Genomic DNA, 17643 nt, shown 5'->3' with positions numbered 1-17643 from the left:
TCTTTTACAAACACAGATCTTTCATAAAGCTTCGAATGACTTCACCTTTTAATCACTTGCATCACCAACACATAAACACATCCTGTATTGTATATTTGGATTACAAACACATGTGAGGATTTCCATTGATGACATCAGCTCTGAAGCCAATAACACCAACACTTCATGCCTCACTTTAAACTTTGCTCTAACCCAAAAATTAACCCTAATGCAAGCCTTGCACATGCTGCAAGTAAAGGCCAATAGTGACAAATCACCCAGGCTCACAAAAAAAAGGATTAAAGGAATAGTCTTAAAAAGTCTTAACCCTAAAACTTTGGACTGTTGCTGCATACTCATGGGGTCCAAATGCAAAGACTGAAAAGTAGGTCTATTAAAGTGTGAACGATGTGCGGACTTTTTTATCTTTATTTCTTTTTCATGCTTTCACTGAAAGCCTAACTGCTTAGAGCTACTATATGACAGCCCCTTCACTCTGACGTCTGTCCAACTAACATGTATATACAGTGATTGAATGTAACAGAGTACGTTTACTCAAGTACAGTACTTACTGAGTACAATTTTGAGGTACCTGTACTCTACTTGAATACTTCCATTGTCTGCTACTTTTATACTTCCACTCCACTACATTTTTGGAGGCAAATACTGTACTTTTTACTCACTGCAGTTATTTGACAACTTTAGTTACTAGTTACTTTGCAGACTACATGATGCATCAGAGCCAAAAATACCTAAGTTCATTTAATATCAGATACTTTAAAAGTACTACATGTATGGATGACTTTCACTTTCACCAAATATTTTAACACAATATCTTTATTTTTACTGACTTTTGGGTACTTTTTACAATAGTACATGTCTATAGGTCCTGTGTGTGTGTAAGTATGTAATACATAATGTATAATGAGTGTAGAAATTGAATTTCCCCAGTGAGGGATTACTAAAGTACTACATTGAAGTTAAATATATACTCATATATGTGATCGATGTGCTGACTGCGCAGCAGCTTTCACTCACGCTGTCCACAGTGGCTGCCAGTGTAGCCCTTTGGGCAGGAGCACGAGTCCTCTGCACAGCTGCCTCCATTCATACACCTGACGTTACAGGTCTGAACTGTGGGAGAGAGGAAAGATAGGGTGGGATGATGAATGAGGAGGGCACGATAGAAAAGATAGAAAGGCAAGTGTGAACAGATGCACTAGTGACTTAAAACTTTATTCAAAAGCTTCAACTAAACCTCGACTTTTAAGAAATGAGCAATAATTGACCCATCGGTCTGACTGCTTCATTATATTATTACCCCAGAGTTGTTTCCAAACACTTGAGAGTTAACTAACCATGGTCACTTTCACACATTTAAAGCTTTTTCCACTTCATTTGAGTATGAACATTGCTGCTGGTGTTTCTTTAGTAGCTTTAGATGAACAGACAAGCTCTAAGACCCCCAGGCCACAAAACCAAAGCTAATCAAGCAGACTGGGAGCAGGCATTAAGTTGAGCCAGCTGTCTGCTACAGTCAGTCAGTCAGTCAGGCAGGCAGGCAGGAATTTGCTGAGATGAGAGGGAAACTGGGCGAGGGGGAAGAGAAGTAAAAACAAAATCTAAACAGGATGCACAGGAGCGAATGCAACAGAAAGAGGGAGTAACTTTGAATGTTGGGTAAACAAACCTAAAGTGCTGTTGAGGTGCACAGGTATTATATTGAAGGCAGACTCTAAGAGGGCCAATCTGACAGTCTCCAACATGTAACAGCAGCTTACATAAAGTAAGAATTGTTCTTCCTGGCAGACAGGCAGCCCTCTGCTGAGCCAGTCTTTTACCGAACGCAGAGCAGAGAAGACATCTACAGTGGTGGACGTTAGAGAACTGTATCCTCTTAATGTTTCCTTGCATCCTATTTTTTTTTTCTTTCATCCTGGCTCAAGAGAATATTTCATTGTCCTTTGGTCTCCCTTCATTTTTCTTCCTTCCTCCACCTTTGCCTATTCCCTCGGTGCCTTTCATGCTCTTCTATATCTTAATCTCAAGTTCAACATTAATTTCCTCCTTCTCTCTCCCTCCATCTGCCTCCTTCTCTCTTTAAAATTTCTGGCATGCACAGCCGAGGAGCAGAGGGGAAATGACTGACCTTCCCTGTAGCTGAGTTTGTCTAATGAGACTTTCTGAGTTTGCACACTTGCCTACAGGAGGCATTTCAGCCACTATAATCCCCCCACTTACTTTGACTGTACCCAAACACACTAAATATGACTTGTGTGAGTCATGATGAGTGAATACTCTTAGGTAGCTTTTCATCGTGATCACCCACGCTTTCCTTACTGGCAGCCTTCTGTTACATGAGTCAAAGCACAATAGTATGAATCTTGGATGTGGAGCATGTGGACTTTCAGTAAATGCAAGGCATACTGTAGGTGTGATTCACTGGAAGTGTCACCACAGCTTTAATTCGCTCCATGTATTTAATGAATCTAGAAGGAATTCCAGTTAACTTTCTTCTGTGCAACACTTGGCAGACTGCTTGTACAGATTTGGCAGGAACAACTTTTTGTCTGGATTGCATCTCATGCTAACATATGGTGATAAATTAAAGCAAATAGTTTGGGACTCTGGGGCAGACTGGGTTTATAGGTCAGTGTGCTGTCTCTTTCTTTTTCTCTCTTCTTCTCATGGGAGATATGTCAGGTCTTCCTCTCAGGTTTCAACCTCAACTTCAAGGCATGAGGTTAACGCTGTACACTCTCCTCATGCTTTCTCCACTTAAAGCCAAAAATTGGAGCAATGATGTGAAACATGAATAATGATTGCAGTGAGTGATTTCAGTTTTCCCTGCCATGGAACGAACCGTGGAGAAAAAACACTTCCAGCGTGCTGCAACGCAGACTCCTCCAAAGAAAGCTGGGGGCAACTTGGGTAAACTCCTCCATTTTTCACCCCCACCCTACAACGAGCGTTTCTAAATAGGTCAAGAATCTATGGTGAAAGATTTTTGGCCCGGAAACATCTCCGTATAGTCACTGAACTCTCTGCCCTCAGGAACCCAGGATGATGGGACAGGTGCTGGAGAGATGGAGGTGTTGTGTTTTTTCTCTAACAGGAACTAGATGGGAGAGGAGGAGGAGGAGGAGGAAGCAAACAAGCACATTTGGAGACAGAAGGAGATGATCTCACTGGTTAACTTCGCCTCTCGCTCCCCCCTCCTCGTGGCATTTCATCCCCCACAGGTGGAGAGAGATGGTTTGCCCCAATGACCTGTGCCTGGAAAGCTGCACATGTAGAGCAACAGGGTGGAGGGATATGCGTGTGTGTGTGTGTGTGTGTGTGTGTGTGTGTGTATGTGTGTGTATGTGTGTGTGAGTCTTCCAGACGTTGAGCAAAAGGAGTCGGGTGTAGCTTTGCTGCACCACAATGCACCTCTGTATTCTGGTAGTGTCGTCGGTGAGCTGCTCACATCTGGGTGTTTTTTACGAGAGGCTGCGAAACACAGGAAGTCCAGGCTTGTGTGTTGAGTGTGCGAGTGTGTGTGCGGGTACGTGTGTCTGATGGAAAACTGAGGAGCTTTATGGCTGTGTTTTGTCCTGATTTACACACATCCCAGGGACCAGCGACAAGTCTGCCTCAGTTTCAGCATGGATGGGCGACGTAGTGAAACAGAAAGCTGCATGAGATGCTGTCAAAGCAGGTTGAGAGTCAAATACAACGATTTCTTTCCATTCCACCTTTGTTTCAATGAACTCTGTGCACATTTAATCAATTTTCTGGGTAAATTAGACCAATTTATTTGTATACATGACTCATACCTGACAGGATTAAGCATTACTTTGTGGTCTTGTTGGACTACGTTGAGGCAACATGGCTTTTAATTAAAAAGGCCTCTCTCTGCTTTCCCAGGACTCACTTGTGCTCCTAGTCAATAGCCAATGGAAGCCTGTCAGTCTGAAGACAGCTGTTTCTCAGCATTAGGGCGAGAACGTCTGTGGTAATGATTTCGTAATTATGGTTATGGGAAGACAAGGTTATAAAGATGGCCCTATACGATCCTCAGCACAGCTGCTCTGCTCTAAACTGTCAGCGGGTTTATTACAAGGGTGACTAACAGTGTGAACCCTTGTCGTCTGGGAACTGACATGTCCCAAGTCCGGGTTATTAGTATATGCGACTCTTGCAGTTACAAAGCCGCCTTTTACTTTCTAATTCTGGACATGTGTACATTTCTAAAGTTCTGACGGGCTTTCCAGAAACATATGCTTGAATTGTTCATTGGCAAACAGCAAAGATTCCAGGAAAAGTCGTAAAAAATCATAGACAGCCATCTGTGTGGACGCAACAATAATCACAGACATGTGGATTACATGTAGCAAATCACAAATGTGTTGCTGATTTATTTAAACCTCCACATTCCACAGGCTAGATGTGAGACATAAAGATGCTATCTATAACCCAGTGGACCAGGGTGCTACAATCAGGCTGTATAATTAAGGCAGAGGAAATTGACGTTTCCAAACGGATCTCCATGGAGCTGCAATTTGTCTCCAACTGCACTGAATTATCTTGTTATATGGTGGACTGAATTTGTGAGTTAGCACAAAGTCAAGTGTCCCCTTGGCCCGGCCTAAAGCCTCTGCAACATAGTGTTGTGAAAACAGTTTTCAACTTACAAACCTTAACTGAGTATGGATCAGTCGAACATCAAATCCAAATATGAGGGTTAGACACAGTAGTGTCTAGATTTCTGGCGTAGTTACATGCAGGTCAGTGAGGGAATTACAAGTTACTTTTCCCAATTTAGTCAAATTATAGCCTCATGTTTGAAACTTAACTTTTGCCAAATAAGGTGACCTCCACAGTTATTCAGGGTCATTCCACAGCTTTCTGCGTTTACTGATGGGTTTATGTTTATCTCTGGTCATAAAGCTATTTGACCCCTGGCCTTCATGAAAGCTGGCTGAGAGGCCAGGTGAAGGTCTTCTGCAGTTAGCAGTGCACTAAAACATATTTTGCATTTACTAATCAGACAACAATAAAGCTGTCTCTGATTATTCAGATAAAACAGTATCTCAGTAGCTTCCTTGCCTGCCTGTAAACCTGTACAAAAGCCACCATAAAAGGAAAGCTGAGAATCGCAGAGTCTGACAATCAGTCTATTCCAGTCTTGCTAAGCCCCCACTCTAATTTATCACTTTGCTTTCTTGCGCCATTCCTGCCCCTGAGGAACATGACTTCATAGCTCTTGCCAAAGCACTGACTCTGCAGGAGATCTGTGCGTATCCTGCCATACAGGTCACGGGCTGTTTTTCTGCACCCCACCCTCCATGCCCTTCCTCTAAAGGGTCGTCCTTACTGATGGCTGGAACGGATCCTGTTTTACACCTCTGGGTCGCAGCCAACTGATGCGCACTGTGTGAGTTTGTGTGTGCGTTTTTTTATATAAGAGTATGATTGTCTGTATAGGCTGTATCTGTATCAGCATGTGCAGTTGTGTGAGTGAAAACGTGTGTGTTAGCGGGCCTAATGGAATGTGAGCATGTGTAAAGGGTCTGGCAGGGGCCAGGCGTGACTGACGAGCTGACTTCGGCCGACTGAAGCAGTGAAGCTGAACATATTGCACGCTACTTAATACACACATCGACACATATTCCGCTTGCTCCCAGAGTGCTGCTTAACGACAATGTTTTCTGCGTGTTCGGCACATATTAACTACATATTTAAACCCTGCACACTGCACTAATCTCACTAAGACAAACGTGATTTCACACACGCTGCGTGTGTAGTTAAACACCTCACTCCACTCCAAGTGCGCACGCACACACACACATCCTGAGTGGTCTGTAACTAAGCCCAGCAGACTGAGCTGGGGCAGCCAGACTCTCAGTTTTAATCCTGACAAACCCTGTGACCTACAGGCTGCAGAGCAGGCCTGGGCCTTCATACACCACTATTACACTGGCTACAGTACTTGTCTGGCTCCAGTGAGAGAAGGGTGGAACCATTACATTTGGAAAATATCCGTGAAACTGGATTGGTAGGAACTGAGATTGCTCAGTGTAAAAAAATATAAAATTTCATCAGTCGTTTGGGCCACTTAGTTTATCATGCAGTAAAGTGCAGTCAGGCTCAAAGACATTAAGAAGACTAACAGCAACGTATTACAACCTATGTCAACATCGATCAACTGGATTATTCTGCCAGTCCTGGTGTACAGAAAGGAATCGAATAAAGTGACAGATCAGCCAAATGCAGAAATGAAAAAGATCTGGGAATGAAGTTGAAGGGAAGCCTCACTAACCACTCCAAAGTCCTGCTGCTTGAGTTGCAGGATTCAAAAATTGAGCCCTTTTGTTCTGTAATTTCATATGATCTGTCTGAATTTCAAAAGCAAGGTGTGTATCTGCTGCAGCTTAGGTTGTTAGAGACAGTTTGCTTTTAAATAAATTGTGTTTTATGGGAAACACGCTTATTCACTTTCTGGTGGATAGTTAGGTGAAAGGATAAATATACCATTCTGACATCTGTCCAGTAAACAAAAGTACAGTCAGTAGCCAGTTAGCTTAGCTTAGTAGAAAGACCAGACAGGGAGAAACAGCTACCCAAAGGACCGTTAAAAGCCTTTTAAGCTTATTAATTAAAGGAGACATGTTATGCTCATTTCCAGGTTCATCATTTTATTTTGGGTCACAAGTAGAAGAGGTTTATGTGCTTTTAATGCTCAAAAACACATGAGCTTTCTCACACTGTCCAGTGCTGCAGTACTGTATTCCCCCTCTGTCTGAGATACTACACTTTTAGCCCCTGTCTCTTTAAGCATTATAACACATTACATCCTGTTTGCTTAATCTGTACAAAAACTGAAGTGTAAAAACTACAACAGGAGTCTAGTTCACTGTTTTACGAGAGGTCATGAGCCAGACTACTTTTTTGGCTGGGAGCAGTTGCCAGGCAACAAACAAAGTCTCCAGGAAGTTACAGCTCGCAGCCATTTAGAGGTGCTGGTAGGCACCTTTGTTATCTTTGGACAGAGGCAGATTAGCTGTTTCCCCCGCTTTCCAGTCTTTATGCTGACCTAAGATAACTGGCTGATATTAAGCTGGTATTTGCAAGAGTGGTATTGATTTTATAGTTTAACTCTCCACAAGGAAGCGAATCTTCGAGGCTGAGACTAGGGGCTGTAAATCATTTTTGCTTGAAAAATGACTTAATTATCTATAAGTTGCTGTCAATCAACTAACTGAATAACTGACTAACTGTTTCAGCTGTGGTAGGTGGTTTGATCTTCTAAAAGTCAAAGTGCTCTTGAGCAAAAAACTGCCATATGATTGTCACATATAAGATCAAAAAGCTATTATCCTGCTTTCATTCCATTTGCCTGTTACCACCTGATGACAGGCTTTGATGAAGCTTCATTTACTTGTGTGTTTGTATGTTACTGACCTCCTGCTCCTGCTCCACAGCTGGGAGAGAGCTGGCCACTTGAACAGGTACACATGTTGGGTCTGGAACAGAAGCCATCACCACAGGAATTCCTGCAAATTGCTGGAGAGAGGAAGAGGAAGAGGAGAGTTTATTAAATTGGTTCAATCGCTCTCAATGATTCATGATAAAGCAAACAGAAACAGAATTATCCCATGCCTATTTGTTATCTTCTCCACTGGGGTTTGGTATTAAAGAGGATTTAAGGATGGAGACACTTACGAACAATACACTGGTTCCCTCCTGGCAGAGTCTTCCAGCCGGGACAGCAGTATGAATGGAAGCGCGAGCCACACACATTGGGCCTGACAGAGACAAGAAAGAAAGAACAAACAAACTCAGTGCTCACCCAGACCTCCCAAAACATATTTTAGTATAACCCCTCAACAAATACACAAAGTTACACGTTATTTTCTGAGCTGGCCCGAGTCCTGCACAGCCTCTGCCTTCAGAATAAACAAAACAAACTTTGATACAAAGCCTCCTCGAGTGATGGATGGAGGTATTTCCAGAGAGGGGAGGAGGGGAAGGAAATGCGAGGGGGCCCACGACATGAGGAGTAGCATTTTGTTTTCATTCAAGGCTGAATTTAAACTTGGAAGGGCAGGATGTATAAAAGTCCTCCTTTCTCCCAAATTCCATGCCTGGCTGTCCTGTTCTCTGGCAAATATCCAGCACTGCCCCCCTCCTCTCGCTCACTCAGCTCTGATTCTTACTAGTGGAGAGAGAGCAGTGACCTTTGACCCTGTCTGACAGATGTAAGAGTCATCACAGCTCACGCTGCACTTGATTGGCCTGACAGGTTAGCCACAAAGTTTTCCTCTGAGGAGATGGCTTAACCACATCTAGAGATGGCAGGCCTCTGCTCACACACGAACAAACACACGCACACATAAATGTGCAGCGGGACTGAGGTCTGAGGCTGCCCTGCGAGCTAAAGCAAAGAACACTTCGGTTTTTATCTTCCGTGAGTAATTACACACCTAGTTATAACTTTGTTTATTTAGAAACTGAGTAAAAGTACCAACATGCATCAATCACAAAACCCAAATCCATTCTCAATGAGGAAGTGTGCGTGAGTCAGTGTGTGCACTCAAGTCAAAATCCCTGAGACACTGCATGAAGCTGTTTAACAAGCTGTAGGGGTTCCAACAATGTGGTGGTACTAATGATATCCTTAGTGACCTTTCAAAGCGTATAATGACGGGTATATCTGTATTCATATGTATTGGTGGTTAGTTGCTAGCGTTTGCTGATGGCATGACTAAGACTTGAGGGACCACAGCTTGGTAAATTGGGATAAAGCCTGATCCAGATGCACATGGTAAAGTCATTTGCCACAGGGATCACATCTCTTCGGTCTAGAACATTTCTGCCCCCAGGACGTAATTTACAACTGTTTAAAGTATCGCTAGATTGCCCAGTGTTTTTCGACGGTGACCACGAACTAGTAAAATAAGGCAACAACCCGTCAAGCCAAGGATACACCAGGGATTTAGTATATTCTCACTTCTATAAAGTCGAGGGGGAGAGGAGCAGATTTAAAGAGGACAGGTCAGAATTGATAAAGCAGAGGCTGAGATATTCTGACTTAGTCTGTGACATTTCCCATGATGCAACACAATAGCCTGTTTCATTAGATTTTACACGCATTTGAAATGCTTGTATCTTTCAAACTCAATTTATAATTTTTTTTTTTAATAAAGGTTTCTGCAAAATATTAAAAGTCTGATGATATCATTGTGACATCATCAGAGTCAGACTGTACTTTACAGAGGTGCATGACAAGTAAAGTGCTTCTTAACATTTTAAACTCTTTTCTCTTCAACTTTTACGCAGTTGTTCTAAGACTGCTTGTCATTTCTATTCAAGACACACAACTTGCTGCCACATAACTATTTTTTACACTACTTGTGTTCAAAGCACTTTATATTGCTTTTTTGTCAAACCAACAGTCCAACAGCCAAAGTTTATCAATTTACAAATGATACAAAAGCAGCAAAAACAGTGACAGTTCTGTATTTTTGCTTGTTGAATGACTTAAAGGAATAGTTTGACATTTTGGGAAATGTGCTCATCCATTTTCTTGAGGGTTTGGTGAGAAGCTTGATACCTCTGCATGATGTCTTCACAATAAATATGTAGTGGGAGCCAGAGGCAGTTTAGTTTAACCCTAACCCTTAGCATAAAGACCGGAAAACGGGGAAAGGAAGTCTGGCTTTGTCTTAAATCCACTTCCCAACACCTTTATAGCTCACAAACTAACACATTTGTTGATGGTTTAATTTGTACAGAAAAAAAGTGTAAAAAAACGCAATTCGCAGTTTTACAGGGACTTATGTTTATGAGTATTTCTTGGCCGCGACCAGTCTTACTAAGTCTTACGTATTAATTGATTCATCCTTTTGGCGCTGCAGTGAAAACAAAAAGGGAAACACGGAGACAGCTAAAGGCACTGAACCTGGAGATTAGAAGACCGGAGCTAAAGTTGGAAATGAAGTGTTAGCTCTGATGAACTTCTTGAGTTCCTCCTACGTGAAATAGATCTCTGATGGATGGAGAGCAGAACACACCTCCATTACCAGATGGCACAGGGAGACAGACAAACAGGTGGGCAGGCAGACGAGAGATATTTACGTAGGTAGAAGTCAGACAAAGAAGGGAGATAAAAATAAAACAGGAAGGGGAGAAAAGACGACAGCGGTGGATTCTTTGAGAGATTCGCTGAAGGTTGGTTTTGGAGAGAAAGTGTGAAGAGTGAGAGGAACGGCGGTTATGAGGGGAGAAGACAGGACGGTGGGAAAGGAACAGGGGATCAGTGGGAGGGAAAGCAAAACAAGTTTATGTTGAGAAGAGGAGGAAGCAGAAGGAGGAGGAGTGGGAGCGGAAAAAAGAGATATGGAAACAAAGGAGAAAGCAGCATAAGCAAGAAGAGGCCAACTGCTCGGTGGGGGTTGAATTTCTGGGGCAAACACACAAACCGAAGAGAGCTTCGAAAAAACTTCAGAAATGCGTGGAGCATTCAGACATCAGCATTCCAACGCTTAATGAGCAGCGAACACAACTTCTGATCTGTTTCTCCACAAAGCGTTAAAGATCTTCCACTGTTACAGACCTCGGGGATGTCAATATATGAAGGATTATAGAGGTCTGACCCTGAGGTTTGTTATTTTTTCTCTCTCCCTCTCTCTCTCTCTCTCTCTCTCTCTCTCTCTCTCTCTCTCCTCCAGGTCAATGGTTGGTCTCCTATCACACAGAGGAGGATGAACTGAAGTATAACAGAATGAAAGACAGCCATAAAAAAAGGAGTTCACGCCCCAGGGGTTTTCCTCAATATTGAAACGTCCTACTGTTCTCTGGGCTCAATCTAAAGGAGATTAACTCTTTGAAGTTACCTCCCGGGCCGTGGATCGCTCGTTAACTGCCATTAATAGTAACAAAAGGAAAATGGCTGCCACCTCATCCAAGGGGAAATATGAAGAATGGGGGAGAGACGGATACTGGAGTCAGAGTTCAAAGTCAATGGGGGAGGCAGTTTTAAAGAGGTTTTCGGACATGTAGTCTGGAGAATAACTATAATAAACATATAAAACTACATTTTACGTACGATTTAACAATCAGCTTGTCTTTCAAGGAACTCAACTGGTTTTAGAGTTAAACGATTAATCCATTGATAGAAAATGAATCTTGTCTAAGACTCTAGCTTGATAATTAATTGAACGTTTCAGTCGATCTCTTGAGCATATGCCAAATATTTTCTGATTTCAGCTTTTAAAATGTGAGAATTTGCTAATTTTCTTTGTCATATAAGATATAGGAGCTGCAAGAACTGACATTTTACAGACCAAAGACTAACTCATTTATCATTACTAAAATGGATGCAGCCTTGTATTGTAGTAAACTGAATATCTTCGGGTTTTGGACTGTTGGTGTGATAAAACACGCAATATGAATCAGTGCTCCACTATATTCTAATAGGCATTTTTCACTTTTATGTGTCATTTAATCGACTAATCGTGAATATAAACGTCAGATAATGACATGACAATCAATCATGACAACGATCGATAGCTGGAGCTCTGATTGACTTCTTTCTGCTGTAAAGTATTAAGCTTTTTTGTAGTTTCTTTAGGGTTTTTACAAATAGTGTTATAAAATTAGAAACTGCAAAATCAACAGGTTATACAGCTGCAGCCTGAGGCTCCTCTTCCCATGCAGGAATCCACGTGGTCAAAGGTTAAAGCAGTTGAGAACAGCCGGCATCTACTGACCTACAAGGAAGGGCAGCAGTGGACAGGCATGGAAAATGGCTACAGACGGTCTGTTTCCATAAAGACACACACCAGAAGTTCACAGTTGCTAGGGCCCCATGAGGTCAGGTGTCTGTGTCCGTGTATGTGTGTGTGTCGCTGTACTGGTCATAGGTCAAAGTTCATCTGCCTGGCATCTGACCCCCCTCAGCAGAACTGTTACGTATTGCTGCCTCGAGCAACACCTGGGCCTGTTGCTCTTCTATCAGATTGAGGGGGGATGATGAAGGAATGTGGAGAGAATGACCAAACTACAGAAACAGAAACCACTGGGAGTAGAGCTGCAGCGATTAGTCGATTAGTTGTTCAAGAGAAAATGAACTGCCAACTATTTTGATAATTGATTCATTGTCTTAGTTATTTGTGGTTCTTCCTGAGGTTTCTTCCATTTTGTTTTCCCTGCTACAGGAGGTTTTGCCCGGGAGGTAAAGGACAGAGGATGTCTTTCACTGTGCAGACAGTAAAGCCCACTGAGATAATGTGATTGTGATTTTGGACTATATAAATAAAATTGACTGGACTTGATTTTTCAACCACAAATGTCAAACATCTGTTGGTCCCAGCTTCGTAAATGTGAGGATTTGCAGCTTCTCTTCCTTATTTATCGTAGTAAATGATAAATAACTCGTGGATGGACAAGATCCAAGAAGCAATTTGAAGATGTCACTTTTCATAATCTTTTGACATTTTACAGACTAAACAATTAATTGATTAATCATGAAGAATAATTGTTATGAAAATAATCATTAGAGACAGCCCTAACAGGGAGGACGTAAAAATGATAACAAATGGGGAAAGAAGGACGGCCAGATTGAAGGAGGGAAAAGGGATAATCAGGGATAATCTTGGCAGCATCTTCTTGCTAAAGTGACGCCATCAAAGAATTAAAATGAGCTGAACTGTGAAACAGAGACAAAGAGGACTATTGTAGACATCGCTGTCAGTTTAACAGAGACGGGCACTTACAAGAACCTACTGTAAATCATTGAATGCTGCGGTGGTGTGGGTTGTGATGAGGAGATAGAGTTGTATAGCACAATAACACTAAACTGTGGTCTACCACACAAACCCCAGAGGGGATATTTGTTTATTGTTCTGTTGTTCCTACCGCTGATCTAAAATGATTTGTGGCAAAGCTGATATTGTTTCTGATCAGCTGTTATGATGACGTGGCGTCTAGCAGAAGTAACTGTAAATCAAATCTGCACATAAATAAGCTCATGACTTTACGTGAATACAAAATGAGCGCATTTTGCTTTTCTGTGCATATGTCAGTTTTGGGAAGTAAACTGACGGCTGATTCTTTTTATACAGTCTGACATTAAGTAGAAACCATTTTATTATTGACCACATGCCAATCAGCTGTCCCAGATAATCCCGTCTTTACAGCTCAGTCTTAGCCTGCTCGTACAGTCAGCATAAAATGTAGACCCATAAAAACCTAAAATGGAACCTAATGCACATAAAACAGAAAGGGAAACTGGCAATTGTTCACTCATCCTGAATATAAATTCTTCTCTAGCTTTGTTCTTTACTCTGTCGTCCAAACACTCAGATACTGTAGGTTGATGTTGCCTTGTGACATCCAACTCTTTAATTCTCCTTATTCTCTTTCAAATTAGGCACATGCCAAGGCAGACAGTAAATACAGAACCCCATCCATCAGGGTGGTACTGACATTATCCTGGAAGGGACCTGAGAGGCTGAATGTAATTCTCTGCTTTCGGGCTGACTGTCTGCCAAGTTAGCCAGCGTCCAAGGCGTCCCTCTCCTCAGCAGAGCTGGGTAACGCTGGGGCCAAGCTGGAGTAAGTTAATAAAGTGGGTGGCTGCTAAAAAAAAAAATGAAATGGCAGAATTCTTCAACTCTTACACACAAAAGATCTTATTAAACTATAAATATCAAATCTTTCAGAGAGTGAAATCAAAAGCAAGACGTTCGTCTCACGCTTTTCTTTCATTCTACCAACCAGACATTCAATCACCAATCAAGTAAAGCGGACCTGCCAGCCAGCCAGCCAGCCAGCCAGCCAGCCTAGGGTCTGATCAGATACCACCCCTTGAGTGGACTGATGCCAGGCTGCAGTGGGAGCCAATAAATCAGAGTCATTCAGAATCAGGCCCAGTGCTACCAGAGACAGACCAGGGGATATGGAGCTCTAGCCAGCAAATAAACACTGCACCCCAGCCCAAGGCCAGCATAATGACCATCATTACACTAACCTCCCTCCATCTCCCACATGGAGAATCTGCGAAACCTATGAGGAGTTACTGACAGTCTACTGCTGCAACTCTTTCATGAAAGCATTACAGTTACAGTAAGACACACGCCTGGGCTGCATGTTTTGGGGTGAATGAGTTGTAGTAAAATTCAACAACTCCTGTGTAAGAAACATTTGGCCCTTAGAGATTACACAAAGCCAAAACACTTACTCATCACAAATGTTATTTCCTCACACTACATCTGTCCAGAGGTGGTCAGATGACACATGAAGAGTCATTTTACCCACTTTCGGATTAACTGCGATTGTTTTCAGCCAACAACACTCAGACAGCAACTGAAAATAAATTCAACACATGAGATATATTTGCTTTGGCCGGCCTGTCGCAGCACAGGGGAGGCGCTTTAATGTGAGTAATTCTCGCGACAGTTACCAGGCAACACCTACAAATCCAATAAAAATAAATCAAAAAGATGTCGAACGTTTTGTCAAAACTCTGGTTTGAGGTACTTGTACTGGCTCGAAGCCCAGCGCTGCAAACAGAGCTTAACATACCCACGAGTTTCAAAGATGCTTGCTAATGCTAATCTCATTACCTTTTTTTACTTTGGTACACAAAACTATCACTACGTGGGCTTTTCATTCCTGACACAGTCGTGTTTCCAGAATTTAACAATGTAATGGAAAAAGTCTGCAGGCTTTTGTTGCATGTTCTCATGAAATCGCACACAGGTCGATGGGAATAATAAGCTATTGTGCAAGGTAGCCTGGTTTCTGCTCTCTCTCCTCTGTGTGTTGGACAAACTGTGAATGTGAGTTATTGCTCAGTCGGATCATGTATTTAATCTGTTGTGGCACAATGCATGTGTCAGACAAAATTGCTTTGTCACGGTGGCTGTGACGGTACAATGGTCGTTAGAGTCTAAACTCTGGTATAATTGTATTTTTTAGAATATGTCCACATGCAGAAGGAGGGCGATTTTCTTTATTTATGATGGCCGAATGCCTTCCATATTAAACAAAACGAGCGACAAGGCAGACAAATCTATTTCTATTACGCAGCAGGAGCCATCGGTGAATATGTTTATAGAGAAAACACCAGTTCTGTGACGCTATGTGAGCTTTAACCTGCACTATTAATAAGCCACAACTGAATACAGTTCACTGACTTCTGTTACTTCTCTCTATCTCTCTCCCCATTGCTCCCAATTTCTTCTTCATCTCATCTCTGATTTCCTCATGTGCTCTCTTTCTTTCATACTTTTTCCTGCCCCCGTTATTCCTTCTGCTGCTTTGTCACCTACAGCACTGAAACAAATGCCCCTTTTCATACCCCCCTCGGGTGATACGAATACCTCATTTCCTGTGGCTTGGCACTGGGGGAGCCGTAAGCTGCGACAGATGGGAGTCTGATTGGAATAACTGATGCAGACAGTGAAAACGGGGGCCCAACAAAACATCCTTTGTTTTTCGAGAAGTGGCGAAATATACAGTGAAAACTCGCTGCCGCACTGACATATCACATCCAACGCCCAGATTCATGGTGTTTAGGTAACAAAGTGAAAGAGATGGACTGCAGGAGAGAGAAGGCGCGGAGGAGGGGGGTTTGCAGCTGGTGAGAGGTGATGTGACCCCTGTAGCTCATTACACTGGATACTCCCCGCATACAGACACTCAAATGAACAACACCTTTAAAAACACACACACATGCATACATGTATGTTCCAACGCACCGTTTCCCCTCCTGGCTGCCTCAACTTAAAACACTGGGGCCAGGAATCTCCCCACAGCAGTCCTGAACTACTTTATCCAGCTTAACTAATACACTCTGGGGAATCTGGGTCATGTTTTTCACTCATCAGAGATGTATAGAAAGCTGCTTTTTCTTCCCTTTCCCATGAAAATGTCAATTTGCTGTAAGCACAGGGAGATTTCAGTGTGGAAAGCAGCCTGTAAGGTCGAACATGTGCTGTTTTTGAGAAAACAATGTGGTAGTATTCAGCAGCATAATTTGGTATAAGGCGAGCTTGGCCTCGGCCCAGAAAGCACAGCAGTTGAAAGAGAGCTGCCAGGAACGCAGAGAGGGGAAAGACAGTTACATCTTAAACCTTCTCCAGATACTGCAAATGCTCTGAGTTGTGTATGCAAATCAAACTTAATGTACTTTATTTCAGCGCTCTTCTACATTAAGAAAAATGTATACCAAACTTTTTGGGGATTTCAAGACAGTGGCACACACACACACATAGATTTTCATCCCTACCCTCTCAGTGTCTCCTGGCCACGGCGTCGAACCCGCTGCACCTCTCTCTGGTCCACAGTGCCGGTGAATCTGCTAGCTTGGAACGGTCCATCCCCAGTTTGAGCACCAGCCACATGGACCGCCGAAAGACACATGGCTGCCCATCCCAGCAACACCTGAGCCAGCTTCCCTGATCCCATTGGTCGGTCTGGCTATCCCTCCAACCGTAGCACTTGCGTTTTAACACTCACAGGCTCTCTGTTCCACTTATGGACCCAGGCTGAGTAGAGGGATCTAGACCTGGATCCAGATCAAGTCCTGGCACTCCAGAGAAGGGGCTAGACAGAGGAAGAAAGCAAATATCAGCTAAGAATCAGTTGAAACACAAAGAGACTTATCAAACGTACTTGTATGTATAAACTATACTCATATAGAAATGTCCAGAAATGCCCAGAAAAAAAAAACTAACATTGCTTAGAGTGTCAGAGGTTAGACAGTTTGACCATTTATCCATTAGCTAACACTAGCTAACTATTTAGACTATTTATCCATTACTTTTGGCTAAGACTAGCTATTTCAACTATTTATCCATTTCTTTTAGCTAACAATAGCTAACTAGGCTATTTTGACCAATACTTTAGCTAATGCTAGCTAACTGTTTATTCATTAAGCCTACCTTTAGCAAAGTATGTCAACATTTTTATTACATTTAGTTACCGTTAGCGAACTTATCATACAAAAGTTTTACCGTATTGCTTCTTTTAGCCATTAACTGTGTATCCAGTACTTCTAGCTAGCTATTTCAACTGGGTACCCATTAGCAGCCTCATCATTTTTAAGCTTAATTAGGCTAGTTAGCTTCTCTTGTACTCAATGACTAGTTTTCATGCTGTTAATTTGCACACATGATTAATGCGTTACCACTGACGCAGTTTGATGGGCAGTCTGCTGGTTACTGTAACTTAACTAGGTAATTAACCTACATGAGCGTTCTACATACCCCATGGAAATCGCAGAAGTAGCCAAACCCCTGGGGTACATGAAGCCCCGGTGGTTAATGATTGATCAGACCAGAAACAGACCAAAGAATTTCACCCTTAAATCATTCCCATACATTTTCCAACCTTAAACACGTTGCGAACAGGCCACCAAACAATTCTCCAGTAAAATGCTTTGCAATGGAGATATCCACTGACTTGATTTTTTTGTTTGTGACATGCTTGGTGGTTGTATTGAGAAAAGGGAAAACACATGAGTTGTGGGGTGAATAAAGAAGAAAATGCAAGGAAATAGAAGAGACACTTAAACCCTGACTTCCAGCAATCTGTTTTCACTATACTGTGCTTCAAAGCAGTCTCATAAGTGGTTTATCACTCCACAGACACCAAAAACTGTATGTAGAACTG

The 17643-nt window shown here is 42.4% G+C and overlaps 1 protein-coding gene across 1 annotated transcript in view; it reads right to left on the bottom strand.

Annotated features, from left to right (window-relative positions):
- The window catches only part of fbn2b (fibrillin 2b), a 66793-nt gene extending 50258 nt beyond the window's left edge, over nucleotides 1-16535 (bottom strand). The window contains exons 1-4 of the mRNA XM_073477020.1: nucleotides 16259-16535; nucleotides 7687-7769; nucleotides 7426-7527; nucleotides 1018-1113 (exon numbers count right to left, since the gene is read on the bottom strand). Coding sequence (XP_073333121.1) covers nucleotides 1018-1113; nucleotides 7426-7527; nucleotides 7687-7769; nucleotides 16259-16437 — 460 coding nt within the window. The 5' untranslated portion in view covers nucleotides 16438-16535. The remainder of the gene's footprint in view (nucleotides 1-1017; nucleotides 1114-7425; nucleotides 7528-7686; nucleotides 7770-16258) is intronic.
- Between the last annotated feature and the right edge of the window lie 1108 nt (nucleotides 16536-17643).

The sequence above is a fragment of the Pagrus major genome, chromosome 11 (genome assembly GCF_040436345.1).
Source record: "Pagrus major chromosome 11, Pma_NU_1.0".
NCBI lineage: Eukaryota > Metazoa > Chordata > Actinopteri > Spariformes > Sparidae > Pagrus > Pagrus major.
The sequence above is the reverse complement of the archived record's forward strand: the minus strand, read 5'-3'. Positions and strand labels throughout refer to the sequence as shown.